This window comes from Natrix helvetica, assembly GCF_964273705.1.
Source record: "Natrix helvetica genome assembly, chromosome: 7".
Lineage (NCBI taxonomy): Eukaryota > Metazoa > Chordata > Lepidosauria > Squamata > Natricidae > Natrix > Natrix helvetica.
Window position 1 is genome coordinate 57,068,893 of NC_138558.1, and position 23,344 is coordinate 57,092,236.

Sequence of the window (23,344 nt, forward strand, 5' to 3'; positions counted from 1 at the left end):
AGCAATCTTAAGAAATTGTCATTATTCCATATATTTGATATATTCCATGTCAAATCCTTTATCATTCTCAGTGGGTCAGATGTAGGCACAATTCAGAAATAGTATTATAGTGGGGAAAGGAGTAGATAGCAATTTACACAGAGCAATTTACACAGAAGAGAAAGAAGAGGATTTTTTTTAAAAAAAACCTCTTAAGTATTAAGAAAACATCAATTGTGCTTGGAATTTAGTTCATAATATTATAACCATGCTTTATGATTATGTAAGAAGAGGGCAAAGAAAGAGAAGGAAAGAAGAATAAAACAATGCAATGACATTGTGTTATCAGATTGAATCTGAAGTTTAATGTTGACTAATTTTAACTATATCGAGCTTGAGGGATTTTTTTTTGTTTCAGAACTACTTTTGAATTCTTGGATTTATCAAATATCATGATGAACCACGGTTGATCAAAATGCAACTACTACAGTATATAGCCTGTGTGAGTTTTAAAGTAATTTAAGAAAAGAATACTCACTCATTCGTACATATAAAGATGACTGTCCACGCAGGTTCAATTTTTTGTGTTCTAAGCAAGAAAGGAGAGCAGACAATGTAAGATTCTTGATTAACGACAATAAAAGACTGTCAAATTGCAGTGTACAATTAGTCACTATCTTATTTACCTTTTTATCAAGCCAGATGAGTAGGGGAAGAAATATTGCTGTACAATATAAATCTCTTCCACTTGATTTCTTGAAAGCCTTTCATATTGTTAGTGGTATCTTGCCCAGGAAGGCAAGGAATGTGAACGACTTGTTAAATAGAAATCCCAAATTTATTTTCCAATGAAAAGCTATCCCAAAATTTTGAATCAGGTTTTATTGCTTTGTTGTATGGGCAGTTGGTGTTTGTTCTGTAGGGAGGTCAAAGCACATTCAGAACCAGCATGGCCCTATTGGCTGCAATCCAATATCAAAGATATATAATTGTTAATTGTTCTAAAAAAGTGCCTGAGAGAAGGCTATTCTGAGATGTCTGTTACAGCTTGTCCTGAAGTCTGACTCTTTTCTTCTGAGCTTATAATCTTTCTCTGTCTCTTCCTTAAATCCATGCTTCAATATTCATGGCTCTCACTTGCAGGAAGAAGAAATGGAGGAGTCTGGGGTAAGTGGCTGGAGAGAACAATACAGGCAGCCATTCCTTTCTTGACATCTGCATTGTACTTTTCTTGCTTCTCTTTAATTTTCTGATGCCTTAGCACTTATTTTTGATAACACTTTTTTACTTACATCAAATTTAATCGTAGTGCTTTTGCTTGATGTCATAATAAATGTAAGAGCTGTGAAACTTTACAAGTCATGAGACACTTTGCTTGGATTTAGCAGTCCCATTTAATGGGAATTGTGTTCCAAAATTGGGTTATGTGATGATTGTTCAGTTATGTCAAAAATAAATTTAGATGTGTCTCAGAAATTAGGAGCACTATCCAAATTTGTGTGAATTACATTTTAAATACAGTGCTTTTTACAGCTCAACTAACTAAATTATCTTTCTACAAATCAGTCTTCATTCAAACCAAACTTCATTTTTGCTGTTAACGACTTAGATATAACTCCCATACAAAAAAAAAACAAAAAACATCCAAACCTGCATGTTGTTTCCTTATTAACTAATAAGAATCTTTATTATATAACAAGAAATTCATTCCAACTGGTGAAAATAAAATAGGAGACAGATTTGTTACAATATTTGCAACAAATTAAATGTTTTATTAAAATGTTTCCAAATATACATTTTTTTAAAAAAAGTATTTGACATTAAGCTTCAGTGAAATTTGATCTCTATTTACTCACTAGGGACATCTTTATGCATGACCCCATTTTATTTACTAGTACTGCTTTTGAAATAGATTATTGTGAAGAATTAGTACGGATCATTTCCCAATGAGTTAGAATTTCATTATTTTTTATTTTGGGCAGAGTAGGTGTTATGGATATATTTTAATGAAGATATGCACAGGCTTATAACTAAAATATGATTTTAAAATTCTTGATTTTTAGCCTTTATTTTAGTTGTATGACTTACCTGAATGAGGCATGTGAGCTTTCACCGTAGACTGACTTCATGAAGAACTTTGCATGTTTATAGTTCTTTAAACGATTTCGTGATGGGCTCAGTTTCAGACTTACCTTCCTTTATCCTAGGTCTCTTAGCCAAGGCAGTACAAACACAGCAGTCCTTGATGTTGCACAAACAGGTGGACACAAAAAACGGGTGCGTCGCAGCTCATTTCTGAATGCCAAAAAGCTATATGAAGATGCCCAGATGGCTCGAAAAGTCAAACAGTATCTCTCTAACCTAGACTTGGAAATGGATGAAGAAAGTCTCCAGGCACTGTCCTTGCAGTGTGAACCAGCCAGCAATACACGTAAGTGCTGTTTTTTGCTCTCTATTACTATCCCAAATGACAGAGATGAAATAAGTTTAAAATCAAAATCACAGTATCCTGAATCATGTTCTTCTGTACCCCAATAGCTATTAGGGTACAGATAAATTGCATTAGCAAACTGGTTACTGTATACCAGTGCTTCTCAATTATTTTCTGTCATGCCCCCCCTAGGAAGAAGAAAACATTTCGCCCCCCCGCGCGACTGTAAATAGTATCATTTGTCTATAAAATTGTTATAAGTACACCTCTGCATAACACTGTATCCTTATTAACGTATAAGAGAATAAAAAAAGAAAGAAATGTGGATCAATTTACAACAAAGAATAGCTTTATTAACTGTAGCAGAAAAGATTTAAAGGAGCACACGATTTAAAGGAACACAATATTAAAAAAAACTTTAACCTGCAAAACAAAAATATATAAAATAATTTGAGCTGAGCCCCCCTTTAGGGAGCCTCACGCCCCCCCTGGGGGGCCCACCCCACTATTTGAGAAGCACTGCTGTATACCAATGCAGGTTGTACTTATAATGACTTACACTTTTGTTTTTAATATCTTATGTTTTCATGCCTTAAACTATAATTTATATAGTTTTATTGCTCTTTATTATGATCTCATATTATTTTTAATGATATTGTCTTTCAGTTGAATAAGGAATATTTTAGAATTGTTAACAGATTATATTTTATTTTTTTAAAATAGATATTAACACCATTTGTCAATAGACTCAGTTCAAAGATTCCAACAATCAGTGATCATCTTAATCTATGTCATGCTATGTTTTTTGCTTAAGTACCCAAAACTCCAGGGGACAAACGGTCTGGAAAAGCTGAAACGTCCCCAGTAACACATCGGTCAGGGATGCAGCAGAAGTCTCAGCAGCAACAACAGTCCAAAGCAAACCAGGTTTTACAGGTTCCTGCCGTATCACTTTATCCTTCTCGTAAGAAAGTACCAGTAAAAGATCTCCCACCATTTGGTAAGTTGTACAGATAATTTTGTTTTGGAGGAAAACAAATTCTCACAAAAAAAAAAATAAGTTTGCAAATAAAAATATATACAATTGTTATTAAGAATTTTGCTAATAATGGTAAAATCTAATACAAGCTAAACTTAAAGAAAAGACAATGGAAAAGGGGGAAAAGAATAGTGCAAAAGAAAAAAGAGAAGAAAAACAAGACCATAACAAAGAAAAAGTGTATAAAGAAGTGATTTCAAAACTTCATCACAAGCATAAACATATTTAGTAAGTTTTCACCTTTTAATGTTACAAATATTTTTGCTTCATTCCATATCCCATCTCTTATCTATGAGAGATTCATAAATAACAGCAGCTTTTCAGTCCTTCAGTCAGCAGAAAGTCCATAAAGGGTAACCAGAATGAACAACATATCTTATTTTAACTTTGATCAAATAAACCAACTTTATATTCCTCCCATTTAATTCTAATCATCTCAATCTATTTCATTCAAATATAGTTATAGCATTTTATTTTTCTTTATTTTTTCTTCTTCCCATCACATAGAGATCTTCAAGGTTTTAACAAGTGTCTCTCTTTTTTAAGCTAGTAGGAAACTTACCTAGGTCACTTTCTTGGTTTGTCATTTGTATTTCCATTTTAAAATTCAGCAAAAAAATTTTTGTAGATCCAATAAAATGTATTTTTCCAAATTAGTTTCTTGGATTGTCAGTTTTAAATCTACTTTCAATATTATCTCTATCTTATCAGACAAAGTTTGTTCTGCATCTCACATTTCTTCAATAACATCTTTTGTACAAAATCTTTTCATAAAAGTAAGCATCATTAGTGACATTGTTGATATTATGACTATTATTTTTTTATTCCATTCCCCCCCTCCCCCAAATAAGCATTTTTATAGTTAGAACATTTTGCACCATCTTGCAAGCCTATATATCGTCTATCTTTCGTTTACCTTTCGTCTATCTAAAATCTTTAATCCCTTTAAGGACCCAGTTTTTGTAATCATAATAATCTTTATGTATGTTATGTCTTTAACAACCAAAACAGGATCTATTTCCCATAAGAAACTGTTCATGTTTTATAATTGATTCCAAAAATTTATTGTAAATGATTCACTATTCCAATTTTATCTGGACCCTTAATCTTTTTATAATTTTCTAGGATCAAAATCTTATTTAGCTTTTTGATGTTTCTTTCAGATTGTTTAGTTTTTTTTAGTTTATGATTCAAATTTTTTGTTCATTATTAAAAGCAGACTCATCTGGCATTTTTAAACTTGTCACTCCAACGGTTTCTAATAGTAGCTGATGAGCAATTTCCAAAAGTGAATAGAAAGCAAGGTTTTTGAACTTAATGTCTCCACTGTGGTTGGGAGCAAGATGACTAATCGCATCTTCTCTTGGTGCTCAAGATGGTGGAAAAATGCAGTCCCACAGTCTTTTCTCTTCATGAGGAGCAGTGGTGGGTTGCAGGTGGTATGGTACCATTCCGTTCCGGTGCTTCGGAGGGCCCACCCGCCCACCTGCACTCCTTACCTGTCTTTAAACCCTTCGGGGCTTTCGCGCACGCACATGGCACGTACAGTGCCTGTGCAACACTCCACTGAGCAGCTGGAGCATCGCGGAGGCTTGCAGAGGTATCGCTGGATGGTAAGACACATGTGCGCATGTTCATATGGAGTACGCCAGGCCAGCAGGGTGGTGAAGATAAATGTAAATGGGTAATGAGCTATACAAAGGAAGTTGTAATTATGTTATGAGTTAAAACATAATTAATGTTACATTTGAAAGATCCATGAGGTGCCTTAATATGCATATACTGAGGAAAGTGTATATATATATATCTGAAGTTTGTTTTCCTTTTTCCCTTTAAGGCATAAACTCCCCACAAGCTTTAAAGAAAATTCTTTCACTCTCTGAAGAAGGAGGTTTGGACCGCCACAAGAAGCAAGCAGAAGACACAATTTCGAATGCTTCTTCACAATTATCTTCTCCTCCCACCTCACCCCAGAGCTCTCCAAGAAAATGTATATTAGTTACATTTTTAATTTTTTTAATATTTAAATATTTAAAATGTATTATAATATATTTTATAATAATATACAATAAAATATATTAATATGCTCTCTTCTCTAATCATAGTTAGCTATAGTAACAGTTAACAAGCCATAATCATTAGTTGCCAAAACTATAATATGTTGCCAAAAATCCAGTAAACCATGCTTTATAATGAAGAGACATTTGCTTCCATTATAAATTATATGCTATGTCATAAAGTCTCTTAAGGGAATAATTTTCTCTGTGTTCTTAAATTTATATTAAAATATATGCAAAAATGTGTATAGATTTATAGGCAATATTGAATTCTTCTTTGTCTCAAAAAATCCCACTGCTAAATTCTTTATGCACTCCCTTTACATTCAGTTGACTGAAAAAATTAGAAAAAAATGCTGATGCATTTGAACAGACTTAGAATAGGGCCGGTGTACTCCACATGAATGCGCGTGGCCCACGCACACACATGCACAGCATGCGCATGCATCTTACCATCCAGCAACACCTCCGCAAGCCTCTGCGATGCTCCACCTGCTCGGCGGAGCATCACGCAGGCGCTGTACATGGCATGTACATGCGCGGAAGCTCTGAAGGGTTTAAAGACAGGTAGGGCGCGCAGGCGAACGGGTTGGTGCTCTGGAGCACCGTACCAGAACCTTACCTGGTGCTCCGGGCAGGCTCCGGTACACCTGTACCAGGGCATACCACCTGCAACCCACCACTGCTCCTCATGAAGAGAAAAGACTGTGGGACTGCATTTTTCCACCAGCTTGAGCACCAGGAGAAGATGTGATTAGTCATCTTGGTCCCAACCACAGTGGAGACATCAACTCAGCCAGAGCCAATTTTTTAATAGTCATTTCATAATCACAAGGTCTATAACTTTATTTCTATTTTTTTTCCTTCAGAAAAATTAGTTTCCTTGGCTTTTATTTGGCTGGGGAGCTAAGGCTGGGAAAATAGGTTTCTCTGTCATGACCCAAATGATCAGAGAAGCCTTTCCTTGGAAATTTGATAAACCCAGACACCAGAGGGCTTCTGAAGCAACAATACAAAGCATTTACAAAGCACTTTTTAAAATTTCATTATGAAACAATGAATCTTCTAAATATTTTTTTCTTTATTTCTTTCTTTGTCTTTAGGCTGAATGCTAGTAATTTTTAATTACCATTTCTTAATGTTCTATTGACATGTATTTATATATTTATGCGTGCGTGCGTGTATGCTGTGGATGAGTTATTTTCCTTTTTCTGTGCTGCCAAGAATCATAATAATGGAGAAGTATGAAAATTTAATAAGTCATAGGATTACCTTCATTTTTAGGCATAGTATAGTATCTCCATATGGGGAGATAAATTCTTTCAAAAATCATATCAGTAAGTTCAAGAAAATTGAATAACTACTGCACATTTTTAATTTTGTATTATTAAGATTTGAATAGCCAGACATGTTTATTGTGTCAGAACTGAATAAAAAGTGCAAGTATAGTTGTCCATTGTGAAGGAATCATGCCAAAGGTTGTATGACTATATTCATCAGGACTGAAAAAGATTGTGCGAAGTACAATTTCAGATACATTTATCAAAAGAATACATTACATATCATACTTCCTTCTTTTCAAACTCAGCATCTTAGAAATGAGATGTTTTCAATATTCCGTTGTACTTTATTCGTTTTTGGAATAAGAAGATATTTGAATTTGTTTTGTTCATTTTTTTAATAAAAATTGTGGAAAGTTTTATTAAGTAATTAAACTCTTCCTTCCTGCAGGTTACATGTTGGCTCCTAGTGGCACAGTGGATAACTTTTCGGACTCTGGTCACAGTGAAATTTCTTCCCGATCTAGCATTGTCAGCAATTCTTCTTTTGACTCCATGTCAGGATCTCTACAAGATGAAAGAAGACAGAGGCACTCAGTCAGCATTGTCGAGACTAATCTTGGAGTGGGCAGGATTGAAAGAAGAGCCATGGTTGAACCAGATCAGTACAGTTTAGGGTATGATGTTCAAGTCTTATATTTGTTTAAGATTTCTATGTGATTTTTATTATTTTCCAGGGCGCTGCTCTGGAGAGTCCAAAGAAGGGTTAAACACAGCCAATCTGCCCAGAACTGAATTGAAAACTTTAAGCCACGCCTCTGGTGCCGACTCTCCTCAGATTTTTTCAATTCAGCTAGCCCAGTAGATGCGCTTTAAGATTTCTCCAGTTCTAAGATTGATTCCTTGGACTCTCCAGAGGAAGAATAATTTTTTAAAACAGCAGATTTAAGGATTTTTAGAGCAGGCTGGTGAGTTTAAATTTAAGTTTGTTTTTTTCCCTTTTTAATTGGGTTTTTCTCACCCTTTCGGCTCTCCTGGAGTCCGGGGCTTTGCTCTGGCTCCTAGAAGCCGCAGGCAGCTGTTGGGGGAAGCGCGTGGGTCGGAGTGCCGACGCCAGCGCTGTTGGGGCACCCCTACTGGGGGCCGATTCCCACTGGAAGCCCTCCGTTGCAATTTGTGCTTCTAGCAAGTCAAATTGCTGCGTGGGCTTCCAGGGCAGCCATTTTGGCTTCTTCCCTCTTTAAATTTGGCGCGCAAAAGCTCCGGTGAGTTCCGGCCGCCATTTTGGATTGCGCAATCTTCCGGCTTTACTTTTAAAAGTTTTTTGCCGCAGCTGCCTGGTGCCTGGCTCTTTGCAGGAGCCGTGTGGAGTCAGACTTGCCCGGTGTGACCGGCGACCTGGGCCCCAATCCAAGCAAGTGATAGCGGCGTGGGATCGTGGCCTGCTGGGTCGCCTCCTTTACTCTCCTGCAGACGCTGGGAGCGAATTCTGCTCGCGCCTAAGAAATTCCAAGCTACTTCAGGCCTTGCAGTTTCTCTGTCTCCTCAGGAGCATCGTGCTGCGGTGGGCTTTCTGGAGGTGGTGAGTGGTGGTTTTCCCATCCCCCTACTGTCCCAACCAGTGATTGTTACCATGGCAGATCAGGCCCCTGAGACTTCTGAGGGTGTCTCTTCCAGAGCCCCTGTAAGACAGGCCGGGAAAGCTGCCAGGGAGGCCATTAGAGGGAGTAAGCCTTACTCCAGGCATGGCCCCAAGCAGGGCTCAGGCCTAGACAAAGATGCATTAAGGCGACAGAAGGCCTTAGAAAAACAGTCTTCCAAAGCCCAACAGCAGGCCCAATCTTCCCTTTCGGTGTCTCCTGGGGAGCCCTCCAGGGAAATTCCTCCAGCCCAGGGAGGCCCCATTTCTGATAGTGAAGAGGAAGGGGATTCCTTGGCCATGGCAACTTCTCCAGGCCATTCCATGGCTGATCAGGCTGATCTCTTTGCCTGTCCCTCTGATATGGAGGAGGGACCAGCTCCAATGGGGCCCTTAGCCCCTCAACAGCCGATCCCCGGGCCCACTCAAAGGCTTCGCCCCATTGAGGACCAAGGGCCTAACCTATCCACTGAAATGCAGGAAATAATTAACAGGGCCATTTCCCAGGGCATTGAGGCAGGCATGCGAAAAGGTGGCAAGCGCACTCGCAAGACCCACCATTTGCAACCCCAGGAGGATTCCAGAGAGATGACTCCTAGCCTTCCACCTCCGTCCCTGCATTCTTCAGTGGCCTCCGATGAGTCAGACTGGGAGGAAGAAGAGGAATTTCTTCCTAGGCAGGAAGCTGAATTCTCTGGGGATGAGGCAAGCCCCGCCAAAAAGCCGGCCTTTTCAGGCTTATTTAATTTGGATAATTTCAAAACCATTTTAGATAAGGCTAAGATCTCAACTCACATGGGGTCCACCCCCCCAGCTCAGGTGGTTGTAGACCCTGATGATCTATCTGGGGATCTCTTTGAGGAACCCATTTCGGTCCAGGAAATAGTTCCTGTACCCAAGATGTTCCTCAATTTAGTTCAAAGACAGTGGGCGCAGCCAGCTACCATGGCTACCCCCAGCAGCCATGACAAGAAGCTATATACGGTGGATGCCAGCCTGGAGGAGCTGCTCAAGCTCCCTCCTATCGATCCCCCTGTAGCGGCTCTTACCTCCTCTTCTGTGCTCCCTCCTGACCTGTTGGAGGGGCTCAAGGCTGAGGACAAGAGAACCGAAACTGCTTGTCACAAGACCCATCAGGCAGCTGCATGGGCCATTAAGTCCTCCGCTTCAGCCTCCTTTTTCTCCAGGGCGGCTCTCCTGTGGCTGAGGCAGTTGTTGAGGAAGATACCTGCCAAGGACGTTAAAGTCAGGCAGGATATCAATAAAATCATGGCAGCCACAGGGTACACTGCTGATGCCACTCTGAATGCTGCTAAGTTTGCCTCGCGTGCCCTAGCGTCTAATGTTACGTCCAGACGCCTCCTGTGGCTTAGGCACTGGAATGTGGATATGCGCTCCAAATGGAAGCTTGTTACTGCCCCCTTTAAAGGGGACAAGCTGTTTGGTGAGGTCCTTGATCCAGTCCTTGTGGAAAACAAGGACAAAAAGAAAGTGATGCCATCAGTCACCAAAAAGCCTGATCGTAAAGGTCCTGGCTCTTACAGGAGGCAGGCCTTTTGGAACAATGAGCCCTCCACCAGCTCCGCCCCCTATCATCGGGCGTATCCCCAGCAGGGTGAGCGGTCTCAGGACCGTCAGTCCTTTCGAGACAGAGGTCGCCAGCAGCCCTTCTCCAAGCGGCCATTTCGGGGGGGCTCCGGCTCCCGACCCTTTAGGAGGTATAAATGACCATCACAGGTCAGCTCCCATAGGAGGGCGGTTGCAGTTGTTCCACGCCAAATGGGAGCAGACCACGTCGGACCAGTGGGTTCTTCAAACGGTCCGCATGGGTCTCACTTTAGAATTCTGGTCCCCCCCTCCCCGCCACTTCATCCGGTGTCCAGTTCCCTCAGGGTTAGTCAAAAGATCCCTCATGGAACAGGAGATAAGGCACCTCAAGGAGATCAGGGCCATAGAACCTGTCCCAGCAGGCCAGGAAGGAAGAGGGTTTTACTCCATCCTGTTTCTGGTCCCCAAAACTCAGGAGGGTGGAGGGGGATATTAGATCTAAAGAGGTTCAATCACCACGTGACATATCGCAGGTTCAAGATGCAGTCCCTCCAGTCCATCTTGGGGTGCATCAGGCCAGGCGATATACTAACGTCCATAGACCTCAAAGAGGCCTACCTCCACATCCCTATCCGCAAAGCCCACCGCAAGTTCCTGAGGTTCTCTTACGCGGACCTCCATTACCAGTACCGGGCAATGCCATTCGGCCTGTCATCGGCGCCCAGGACATTCACAAAGGTTCTCGCAGCCGTGGCGGCTTTTCTACGGTCACGTCCGGTCAGACTCCACTGTTACCTAGACGATGTTCTCATTCTGTCATCATCGCATCAACAAGCTGTCAGCGACCTAGAACACACCATGCAGGCGCTCCGGGACCACGGGTTCACCATCAACCTGGAAAAAAGTCATCTCGTTCCCACGACCAGGCTGAAGCATCTAGGGGCCGTCATCGACACCACCTCGTGCACGGTATCCCTGTCTCCGGAAAGGGTGGCCAACCTTCGGGAGATGGTCGTTCAGGTGCAGCAGTCACGTCTAGTCAAGGTGGTTCAGCTCTCACAGCTCCTCGGCAAGATGATCTCGTGCCTGTCAATCGTGCCTTGGGCGAGACTTCACTCCCGTCCCCTACAGTGGCTCCTGCTTCCATATCAAAGAACAAACGAAAGCAGCTCAACAAGACTGATTCCAGTTCCAGCAGAGGTACGTCGCTCTCTAAAGTGGTGGTTGTCTCCGGCCCTGTTAAAGGGGTCGCCATTCAAGGAGCCAGTCAGGCTCACCATCACAACGGATGCCAGCCTGTTCGGTTGGGGGGCCCACTGCCACAACCAGCTCGCACAGGGCAGGTGGTCCCCTTCCGAAGCCGCTCACAGCATCAACTGGCTGGAGCTGAGGGCAGTCAGGCTTGCGCTGAAGCGCTTCCAGAGCACCGTTCAGGGCCACCACGTGCGCATCATGACAGACAATGTCACCACCAAGGCGCACATCAATCGACAGGGGGGAACGCGCTCCAGATCCCTGATGAAGGAGGCGGAGCTCTTGGGTCGATGGGTGGAGAGGTATCTCCTTTCTCTTCAGGCGGAGCACATCTCGGGCACGAGCAACACCCAGGCGGACTGGCTGAGCAGATCCACAGTCGACCACTCGGAGTGGCGTCTACATCCGCTGCTGTTCCAGCAACTGTCCCAGAGGTTCGGCTTCCCGCTGGTGGACCTGTTCGCCACCGCGGCCAAAGCGCATCTTCCGCAGTTCTTCACAAGGTTCCACGACCCGAGGGCGGAAGGAGTCAACGCGCTGCACGGCCCGTGGCCGAAAGGTCTGCTTTACGCTTTTCCCCCGCTACCTCTTCTTCCCAGAGTCATCAGGAAGATCCTAGCAGAGGAGGCGGAGGTGCTGCTGGTAGCACCGTACTGGCCCAGGAGAACCTGGTTTGCAGACTTGGTGAGTCTTTCGATCACACCACCGTGGCGGATTCCTCCACAGGACATCTGTCTCAGCCAGGGGGCCCTTCAACATCCAGAACCCCAGTGGCTGCAGCTGGCCGTCTGGCACTTGAGAGGGATCTCCTAAGCAGAGGCAAGTTGTCAGACAAGGTGATTGGCACCATCCAAGCGTCACGACGGCAGTCCACGACGCGCATCTACGACGCCACTTGGAAATCCTTCGCCAGCTGGTGCACGGCTCATGGTACGTCTGCGCCCCTTGCTTCGGTTCCTGTCATCCTGGACTTCCTGCAGGAAGGTTTGGACAAGGGCCTGGCACCTAACACCCTGAGGCGCCAGGCGGCAGCCCTGTCAACCATCCTCTCAGTTGAGGGCTACGCATCTCTTGGCCGGAATCCGACCATCCGCAGTTTCCTCAGGGGAGCGACCAACCTGAGACCCCCAGTGGTCCACAGATACCCATCTTGGGATCTCAATGTAGTGTTGCGGTCCCTCATCGGGCCCCCGTTTGAGCCCATTAAGACGGCCAGTCTCAGACACCTCACATTCAAGACGGTTTTTCTGGTCGCTATCACGTCTGCTCGTCGCATATCGGAACTGGCTGCCTTGTCAGTCAGAGAGGACTTGTGTCTCATTCGTAACGACAGAGTAATCCTGAGGCTGGACCCTTCCTTCATTCCGAAGGTCAATTCCTGGTTTCATCGGGCGCAGGAGGTGGTCCTTCCGGATTTTTGCCCGCATCCTCGGCACCTGAGGGAAAAGCGCTGGCACATGCTGGATGTGCGCAGGACTATTCGCAGATACATCAAGCGCACGGCCAGTTTTCGGAAATCCGAATCTCTATTTGTCTCCTTTCAACCAGCTTCTCAAGGCAAGAAGGTCTCTTCATCTACCATCGGCGGATGGCTGCGAGCCTGCATTGCGCTTGCCCACGTTTTACAGTCCGTTCCTGTGCCTCGCAATATCACAGCACATTCGACTAGAAGCGCCGCCACCACAGCTGCCTGGTCTACACAGGCACCGATTGAAGAGATCTGCAAGGCGGCCACCTGGACTTCTCTGTCTCCATTTGTCCGAAATTACAAACTGGACAGTTTTGCATCGGCGGAAGGGGCCTTTGGGAGGCGTGTTCTTCAGGGCATCCATACCAGCGGAGCGACCCTGATGGCTGAGCCTTCCCGCCCTAGTGACAGTTAGCTTGGGCATGTCCCTTCTTTGGACTCTCCAGAGCAGCGCCCTGGAAAATGACCATTGTCTTACCTGAAGGGTCCTTTTCAGGGCGCTGCAACGGAGAGTCCACCCCGCCCTGGGGTCTATTCTCCGCTGGTGTTTGTGAAGTCACAGTGTTGTTTGTTGTTTCTGTTATTGTTGTTGGACTATTTTTTTTTTTTTTTATAAATGTTTATTTATTTTTCTTTAAAAAGACAAGACAACACATAAGGTACAAGAGCAGGGAAGTAAAAAAAAACACATTTTCATCAAGCATGTCGTTTGGTTACAAGTTTTTGTGCGATGGTTTTTACAATTAAGGATGCGTTCACTAATTATCCATTAAATATAGTTAAATATTTCATTGTGCATTGCATGTTCAAGTTACCATAGTATTCTTTCTTTTATGACAACCCTTATTTCTTTATCTCTACAATTATGTACTAAGTAGCAATAGGTCTTTATAAAATTGTATCACCATTCTCTCAAAGATAAAAGTGGAGATTAAGTCAAAGAAAAAAAGAAACTCATTACTTCATATAAGACATTTCTATTTTCCATTAATCTTAAAGTTTCCAATCATCCTCAACTCCAAATTTAATTTCCCATTATTATTTGTCAATCCATGTAGTCATTAAATATTTTAATCTATATTCACATCCATTGTTCATTACATCATCATTATTCCATTTTATATTATAAAATAGTCACCAGCCATAATCATACCTAACAATTTAAATCATCTCACTCTTATATATTAAATACATTATTATTCTTATCTCGTATAAGTAAATGGTCTATTTCATAATAAAGGCTTAATATGTATAGAAAGAGAAAAAAAAAAGAGAGAAAAAAGAGAGAGATTTTTTCAGAACATTAAGTATAACTTTCTATTATTATTACATATAAGATAGGGTAAAGAAAAAGAAAAGATTCACTTCCAAGTTTTTTTATCCAACCATTGATAAAACAAGTCCCATACTTTATAAAATTGCTCATCCTCTAATTCTCTAATTTCAAATGTAAGTTTACTCATTTCTGCACAGTTCATTATCTTCCGAACAATTTCCTCCTCTGTTGGTACTTTCTCATTTTTCCAGTATTTAGCAAATACAATTCTAGCAGCTGTTAAGACATTTATGATCAAATATTTCAAGTCTTTATTGTATGTTTCTGGTATTATTCCCAATAAGAAAAGTTCTGGTTTCAAGTCTATATGTTTATGTATCATTTTCTCCAGCCACATGTGTATTTTAGTCCAGTATCTCTTAGCTTCAGGACAAGTCCACCACATGTGGTAATATGTGCCCGGTGTATGTTGACATTTCCAGCATTTTTCAGACTTATTCTTCGACATTCTTGCTATTCTCGATGGGGATAAATGCCACCTATAAAACATCTTATACAAATTTTCTTTATATGTAGTTGACATTGTCATTTTATAATTTTGAGTCCACAATTTTTGCCATTTTTCTAAATCAATCCCATGTCCAAAGTTTTTTCCCCAGGCTAACATAGTTCCTTTCACTTGTTCTTCATATAATTTCACCTCTAATAAATAATCATAAAATTTTTTAATTAATTTTTCATCGTTACCTGTTAAAATTTTATCTAATTCAGTCAGTTTATCATAAAAACCCTCATTTTTTCGATCTTCATTGTATCTAGAATGTATTTGCACATATGAGTACCAATTGAGTTCAATACCTTCTTGTTTCAATTCTTGTATAGATTTAAGTTCACCCTCTGCATTCAATAATTCAGCATATCTAACTGCTTCTTCCCTTTTAAATATTATTGGATATGAAAAGGCTTCAATAGTTGATATCCAGACTGGAATTTTCAAGTAGTGCGACCTCTTAACCTTCTGCCAGTTTAATAACAGAGCCTCTCTTATAGAATGGTCTCTAAAGTAACCATGTTTTTTAGTTCCTTTATACCATAAGTATGCATGCCATCCCAACAGCAAGTCATGACCTTCTAGATTCAAAAGCCTATCATTTCTTAGCATTATCCATTCCTTGATCCACATCAGACTAGCTGCCTGATAGTATAACTCCCAATCAGGTAAACCCCACCCTCCCCTTGATTTGGAATCTTGTAACAATTTACATTTTATTCTTGCTTTTTTCCCTTGCCATATAAATTTCAACACTATTTTATTTAATTCTTCAAAATATCCTTTCCCCAACTTAATTGGAATAGTCTGAAACAGATATAACAGTCTAGGTAAGATATTCATTTTCATTGTTGCGATTCTACCAATCATTGATAATTGAAGATTCTTCCATTTCGCCAAGTCTGTTACAATTTGTTGCTTCAATTTAATATAATTATCTTCTTTGAGAGTGCTGCACTTGGCTGTTAGGTGAATCCCCAAATATTTAACTTTATTTGTGATTTGCATTTCCAAATTTTCCGCCAATTCTTCTTTTTGTTTTCGGGATATATTTTTTGTTAAAATCTTTGTTTTGTCTTTGTTTATTTTTAAACCTGCAACTTTTCCATACGCCTCGATTTCTCCTATCAGTTTAGGTGCAGATTGAAATGGCTCCTCAAGAATGAAGACTAAGTCATCAGCAAATGCTTGCAACTTGTATTCTTCCTTTTTAATGGTCATTCCCTTTATTTCTTCCTCTTCTCTAATCTTTCTATTTAGTACTTCTAATGTTAAAACAAAAAGCAGTGGTGACAGTGGACAGCCTTGTCTCGTACCTCTTTTAATTTCAATTGGATCCGTCAGCTCTCCATTTATCATTATCTTGGCTGTTTGCTTGTGATATATCGTTTGTATGGCTTGAATAAAATTCTTACCAAAATTCATTTGTTCCATTTGTTGAGTCATAAATGTCCAATTCACGTTATCAAAGGCTTTCTGCGCATCCAAGAAAATCAAAGCCATTTGCTTCTCAGAGTGGACCTGATAATATTCTAAGGTATTTAGAATTGTCCTTATGTTATCTCTAATTTGCCTCTTTGGTAAAAAACCATTTTGGTCCGAGTGGATAAACCCATTTAGGTATTTTTTCAGTCTCTCTGCCAGTATTGAGGCAAATAGTTTATAGTCTGAGTTCAACAAGGAGATAGGTCTATAGTTCTTAATTTGCGTATGGTCTGCCTCCTCTTTGGGTATTAATGTAATATATGCCTCCAACCATGAATTAGGTATTTTACTTTCAATCATTACTTCATTCATGACTTCTAGTAATGGAACGGCCAAGGATTTTTCTAATGTTCTATAGAATTCCACAGGAAGGCCATCCGGTCCCGGGGCCTTCCCATTATTTTGTCTTTTAAGGGCCTCAGTTAATTCCATCATTGTTATTTTATCTTCAAATATAGTTCTAGTATCTTTTGGTATTTGGGGGAGTTTGGCGTTTTGTAAATATTGTTTCACTTCTTTCTCTTCTATGTTCTCTTGTTCATACAACTTGGCATAGTAATCTTGAATAATTTTCCTTTTTTCCATATTTCCATGATGCAATTGTCCTTGTTCATCTCTTAGTTGTAGTATTTTCTTGGTCTCTCTTTCTTTTCTCAGTTTATAAGCCAGCCATCTGCCTGGTTTATTTGCATTTTCAAAATAGTTCTGTTTGGCGCCTCTGATTTTTTGGGCCAGGTCCTCCTTTTCCAATAGGTCAAGTTTGTGTTTTATTGTGTCCATCTTTATTTTAATCTCTTTCTTTTGTGGAAATTTCTGTAATTCTTTTTCCAATGTGCTGTAATCTTTTTCTAGATCCTTAGACACTTGTCTTTTCTTTAAGTTTCTCTTTCTTATATAGTCTATTATCAAACCTCTAGAAAAGGCCTTCATTGTATCCCAAAGATTCTGTAAAGACGTATCTTCTTTTTTGTTTTCTTTAAAGAAGAAAGTCAATTCTTTTTCCATTTTCTTTACAAATTCTTTCTCTTTCAATATCCTGTTATCTAGTGTCCATCTCGATCTTCTTCTTTGTTGTCTCCAACCTATTGCCATTGGATTGTGGTCTGCCCAGATGTTTGGTTCAATCTCCACATCTAGTGCGCTGCTGGATATGCCCGTTGAAGCCCAAATCATATCAATTCTAGAGAACGATGAGTGTCTATTTGAATAAAAGGTATATTGTTTTTTAATGGGGTTCCTTTCTCTCCACACATCTTTTAGATTTATTTCATCCATCATCCTGAAGAAGGACTTTGGGAGTGTTTTTCTATTTTGTTTTGTTGTTTTGTGGGTCTTATAGTCCAGTTTCTGGTCTACAATACCATTGAAGTCTCCCATCATGCAAATGTCAGCATAGTCTAGATCAGAAATTTTCTTGTGGATTTTTTTATAAAAGTCATCTTGTTTTTCATTAGGGGCATAGATTCCAATTAGCAGTATTTTCCTAGCATTGTCCATTATTTCCACCATTAAAATTCTTCCATCTTCGTCTGTGTAGATTTGTTTCGCAGGGATTTTATCTTTAATGTAGAAGGTCACACCTCTTTGTTTACAGTCCGCTAACGAAGTAAAGTTTTTTCCCAGTTTTGGTTGTACTAATAAATGACTATTACTTTGTTGAATATGTACTTCTTGTAAGCAAATTATATCTAATTTTAATTTTCCTAATTTATGGAATATTTTCGTTCGTTTACATGGCGAATTAAGTCCATTTATATTAATTGAGAGTAATTTTATTCCTTCCATCCTTATGTTTTATATATAGGATTTATAGCTCTAGTTGATCTTGGTTCCCGTTGTGCTCTACTCTCTACACCCCCAACAGCACCTTCTTCAATGTCAATTCCACCTACAGCACCCTCTGTCCTCTCAATTTCGGTTATGGGTAGATCCAGCAGTTGCACCGGTGGCTCTTCATTTCCAGGCTTCTCTGGCTTTCCTCTCAAATGTTCTGTGTAGAAAGCTTCTGCCTTCTCAATTGTATCAATTCTATATCTCTGTCCTTTCCATACAAACATGAGGCCTTCCGGAATCAACCATCTATAGTTAACTCCTATTTTAAGTAAGGCTGTAGTCAAGAATTGATATTTTCTTCTTTTCTCTCTCACCCGTCTTGGTATTTGCTTAAGAATTGCAATCTCCTTGCCTTTGTATTGCAGTTTTTTATCTCTTGTGTTTTGCAGGATTTGTAGTTTTAGTGCTTTTTTCGTAAATCTTACATGGACCTCCCTTGGGAGGGAGTTCCTCGTTGCATATCTTGTGTTAACTCGAAATGTCTCATCTATCCCGTCCATTATCTTCTCCTCAGGTATCCCTAATATTTCTATGAGAATTTCGGATATTATTTGTGGCAGATTTTCACCCTTTTCTTCTACTATATTTTGAAACCTCAAAAAATATTCAGAGCGCTCCATCTCCAGTCCAATTATTACACTGCTTTCTGTTTCCACTTCATTCAATCTGGAATCAAACTCTTCGTCCCTCTTCTCTCTCTGCTTCTCTCTTTCAGCAATTTTTTGCATAACATCTTCTTGTTTTTTGACCCACTGTTGTATATCTTTTATATTTCTCTCTGCTTCGTCTGTTTTTTTTTCTATGTTCTCCATCTTCGTTTCCACATTGTCCAACTTCTTTACAAGTGTATCAAATTTTTCATCAGAGCTTGTTTGAAGTTTCTGTATTGCTTGCATAATTGAATCTAATGATATGGTCTTCTCTTTTTCCTGTTGGATCATAGATTGTATTGATCTTTGTCCTCCTGCCGGTGAGGAGGCAGGGGTTGTTGTTGTAGAACCCACTGGTGTTGGCTTTCTACTCATCTTGCTATTTTACTCTCTCTTCTTCTTCGTTTTGTGGTTCAGTCCAATTGCAGTTAACACTAGAAAAAAAAAGAAGGTAGAAAGGGGAAAAGAGGGGAAAAGAGGAAGAGGGGGGGAAATAGGGGAAGAGAGTGTATGGTAGTTAGATAAAAGTAATAGGGGGAGAAAGCAAGGTTTGATATAGGATATAAGAGAGAGGCAGAAGAGGGAGAGGGGCACAAAGAGAAAGTGAGTGGAAAGGGAAAGAAAAAGACAATCTGTATAAGAAAAATAAGGGTGGGTAAATGGAGCGGGAGGAGAGAAAAAAAAATGTATCTCTGTTATTTCAAGAAGAAAAAAAAAGGGGAAATAAGAAAAATGGAAAAAGAAAAAATTGCAGACCAAGGAAGAAAAAAAAAGAAGGAAAAAATTGTTCAGCGCTTCCAGGCTCCAGGACTTCAAAAAAAAAAAAAAAAAAGAAAGAAACAAAAAACACACGCACCAACTAGAAAAGGGAAAAAGTCATCACATCCCCAGGAGAATAGTATAAACACTTGGTGTAATTTCCAAAGTCACTCCAGTTTTCTCTTATCAGTCTTCCAAGATAAGTTTCCAGACCTTACAGCTCCACAAGGAACAGCCTGCAAAAACCATCTGTGTTCCTTGCTTCTTATCAGGTCCTGACCTTGAATAAATGTCTTTTTCTCAAAATAATCCCAGCTGTAGGAATTGGCAACAATGTTTCAAAGTCCGCTAGATGGCAGTGTTAAAGTAACAGTGTTAAAATGTATCCAGTCCCTAGCCCCTCGAAGCGCTGCCTAAAAGAGAAAGTTAAGCTCAGCACAAAGAGGAAAAAAAAAAAATCTTTCAGGCATTAAAAGGTATATAAGAAAAAAGGCTCTGATAAAGTCGCTTTAAAAAAAAAAGAAAAAATAAGGAAGGGGGGGTTAAAAATAAAGAGAGCTTCAACCGCAATTGTAACAACAGTAATGAAAGTCCCGTCTGGTTTCCAGTAAATAAAAAGGGAAGAACAAAAAGCCCAAATGGTTTCAATTAGCTCTATTCAAACCCGCCGCTAAGTCTTCGGTTATTTTCTATTTCCTTTAATCTTCCAAATTAAGAGTGTCCTCTGTATAATTTAAGCAAAAAAGAAAAGCTTTCTTCAAGTACTCTCACCAAACCACGGCATGCTTTCTCTCTCTCCTGCTCTTGCTTCACGGAGCCGTCAGCCGCTTTGGCAGCCCGGGGGCTGGCTCCTGACCGCAGGCAAAAAGGGGTTTCACCAGGGTTTCCAGAGACTTTGCGAGTGTCTCTGGGTCCCCCGGAATTTCCCCTTACCTCCCACTGTCTCTTCGGGACAGCTTGGGTCCAATGGACCGTCCAAACGATCAGGATTCAACGGGTCATCTGGAGTAACCAGAAAACCCGTGGTAGCGCAGCGACGCGTGGCTCCTCCCGTTGTTGGACTATTTTTGACTTGTTCCATATTAGACTTCCAGTTGAAGTTTCAGCGCGCAACTGTTCCACGTCTTCATTGAATAAATCTGAGGAGAGTCGGCACCAGAGGCGTGGCTTAAAGTTTTCAATTCAGTTCTGGGCAGATTGGCTGTGTTTAACCCTTCTTTGGACTCTCCGTTGCAGCGCCCTGAAAAGGACCCTTCAGGTAAGACAATGGTCATTCCGCTCTTTGAATCAGGTTTTGAATACATACATTGCTATAAAACTTCAACAATTTTGCTTGTTGATGACTTATAAACTATATGAAATCTAAGATTGAACTGTAGGATTTATAAAATTAAACCTATAAGATCTGTAATAAAGATCAACTGTCAGGCATGAACAACCAGACCGAAACATGTGGAGTTCAAACTTGCTACTTTATTGTTTTATGCTTATTTCACAGGAATACACCTAGCCAGCAGTTTTTGCCTGGTGAAGATTATTAGATAAGGCTCAAATGTATGGGGGTGGGGTGGGTCGGATCTTGCCCTCTTGTGTTTACTTAGTTAGTCCAGACGAATTCCATTCTTGAGCCCTTCTCTCTGCTACACTTTTACAGCTGTGTGAAAAAGTCCTGCACGCTTTACGGTTTATGACATTTTTTGGATAGGACATTGATTTTATGACATTTTATGCCGACTGCTATGCAAATATTGTTATATTTAAATAAATACTGGTGTTTTTTAAGTGAAAAGCATAAGCTTTTTGCAATTTGGTGCTGTTTGGATGGCGATTGTGAATTTTCTTGCATGCTTACAATGACTATGAAAACAGATTAACTGATGCATACCCAGTGGCATACGTGTTGCAATTACAAAGGCCGATGCTAGTCTTTTGTTAACATTTTTATTGTTTGTGGTCCTGAAAAGGACTGTTTAGGTAAACAAACATGGTTACTAATATGAAATTGGCCAGCCCTTATTGCTTATCTCCAGGCAGCATCGCTTTGGCATAGACTGTTTTGCATGTGATCTTTGGTGACAATATGGTGCCAGGCTGCAATAATGGATTCAATCAGTTCCTGCTTGGTCCTCAGATGCTTCTTGCTTATTTTGTAACCAATCTTGGCCCACAAGTTCTCAATTAGGTTCAAATCCAGGCTCTGAGCTGGCCAATCCAGGAGTCGAACACCACGCTTCTTCATCCACTGCTGGATGGACTTGGCTCAATGACAAGGAGTGTTGTCATCCTGGAGGTAAAGTCCTTCCCTACAAGTTGCTGAGCTGAAGGAAGCATGGTCTTTTCCAGGGCTTCAACATACTGCTTGGAATTCATGATTCCCTGTGCGATTTGTATCCAACTAATACCAGAAGCTGCGATACAGCCCCAGATCATCATGTGCAATGGATGCTTCACAGATTGATTCAGGCAGTACGGCCTAAATTCTTCAGCTGGAAATCTTCTGACATAATTATTGCACTGATTCCCAGTCAAGTAGAAATTACTCTTGTCACTGAAGATGATATTGGCTCACTGTTCGTTGGTCCACCTGGCATACTTCTTGGCCCATGCACATTGACGAGAGCAGTGAGCGTCTGTAAGCGAAGGTTTACTTTGAGCCGTGCAGCCATTGAGCCCTCTGGCAAGCAGTCTGTGATGCAATGTGCTTGTGCACACTTTTACATCACATGTTTCACCCCAAATTCTTGTAATCTGAGATGAAGTGAGCTTCCTGTCAGCCATCGAAATGTATTGCAGAGCCTGATCTTGCCATTTTGTTGACTTTCTTGGTCTTCCAGAGCGGAGCCTGTCATCAACGAACCAGTTATTTGGTATTTTTCAACCACTCTGCTCAATGTGGTGCGATGGCATTTCACTCTCATGGCTATTTCTGTACAGGAGTAACCCTCTTCATGAAGGACAATGATGCGATGCCGCTGCTCAGTACTGATGAAAGCAAAGGCCTTCATCCTTGCCCGCAGCCAGAGCTAAATTAAATTTCTTGATGCTTTTCATGCCTATTTATAGTCAGAGAGTATGATAACATTGATTGGCTCATAGATTTAGCCTCTGTTCATTTTGATTGGTCAGACAAAGCTCGCTGCTGATTGGCTACTTTCGATCCTAACATTCTCGAAAATTCAAGTTGGGTTTGTTTTAGCACATAAACTCACTCAAAACCTTAACAAGACTTTGGCTATATTAATAAAAAGTATGCATCTCAATCCGACTACAGAAATTTTCATCAAAGTACTAATTTTGTGTGGTTTCTATGAGTGAAAAGTTGATTAAACATGTAAATAGAGCTTAAAACTGAAAGCGTGCAGGACTTTTTCACACAGCTGTAGTTCAATATCTAAAAGATCTTTCAAAGCAGATCAGCATATAAATATAGCTAGATCCTTTAGGCAATGGTTGAAGCAGCTTTGCCTTTTCCTAGGGTCATAAAACCTAAAACTCTGTGTGTGTGTGTGTGTGTACCAATGCATCTATTTATCTGTGTATCACCATACTATGTATGTTTCTAAGCCTGATCTGTTATTTTAATAGATTTGAATATTTTTTTATTTATTTCATTTATATTCTAATAGCACTGATTCTGATAGATTTAGTTGCAAGTATTTGAACATTACCGTACAAATAGTCTTCAACTTATGACCACAATTTAGCCCAAAATTTCCCTTGCTAATCAAGGCAATTGTTCAGTGAATATTGCCCCATTTTATGGCCATTTTTACCAGGGTGGTTAACTGAATCAGTTCAGTTGTTGAGTGAACCATGCATTCATTAAGTGAACCTGACTTCTCCCGTTGACTTTGCTTGTCAGAAGCCAACAGAAACCAAACAGCGATCACAAGAACTTAGGACAGTGCAACAGTCATAAATACATGCCAGTTGCCAAGTGCCTGAATTTTGATCATGTGACCCTGGGGATGCTTCAATGGCTGTGAGTGTACAAAACTATCAGAAAAGTCATATTTTTCAGTACTGTTACAACTCTGTTCACTAAATGAATAGTTGTAAGTTGAGGACTAACTGTATCTGTAATGATTAAAGCCCT

At 40.4% G+C, this 23,344-nt stretch overlaps 1 protein-coding gene across 3 annotated transcripts in view; it reads left to right on the plus strand.

The window, feature by feature from the left end:
• The window catches only part of RAPGEF2 (Rap guanine nucleotide exchange factor 2), a 190,520-nt gene that overhangs the window by 161,313 nt on the left and 5,863 nt on the right, over positions 1 to 23,344 (plus strand). For 2 of the 3 annotated variants that reach the window (XM_081959660.1, XM_081959662.1), the window contains exons 22-26: positions 1,123 to 1,146; positions 2,187 to 2,410; positions 3,225 to 3,410; positions 5,287 to 5,439; positions 7,238 to 7,463. In XM_081959660.1, coding sequence (XP_081815786.1) covers positions 1,123 to 1,146; positions 2,187 to 2,410; positions 3,225 to 3,410; positions 5,287 to 5,439; positions 7,238 to 7,463 — 813 coding nt within the window. The remainder of the gene's footprint in view (positions 1 to 1,122; positions 1,147 to 2,186; positions 2,411 to 3,224; positions 3,411 to 5,286; positions 5,440 to 7,237; positions 7,464 to 23,344) is intronic. The other variant, XM_081959661.1, reaches the window with a different exon arrangement.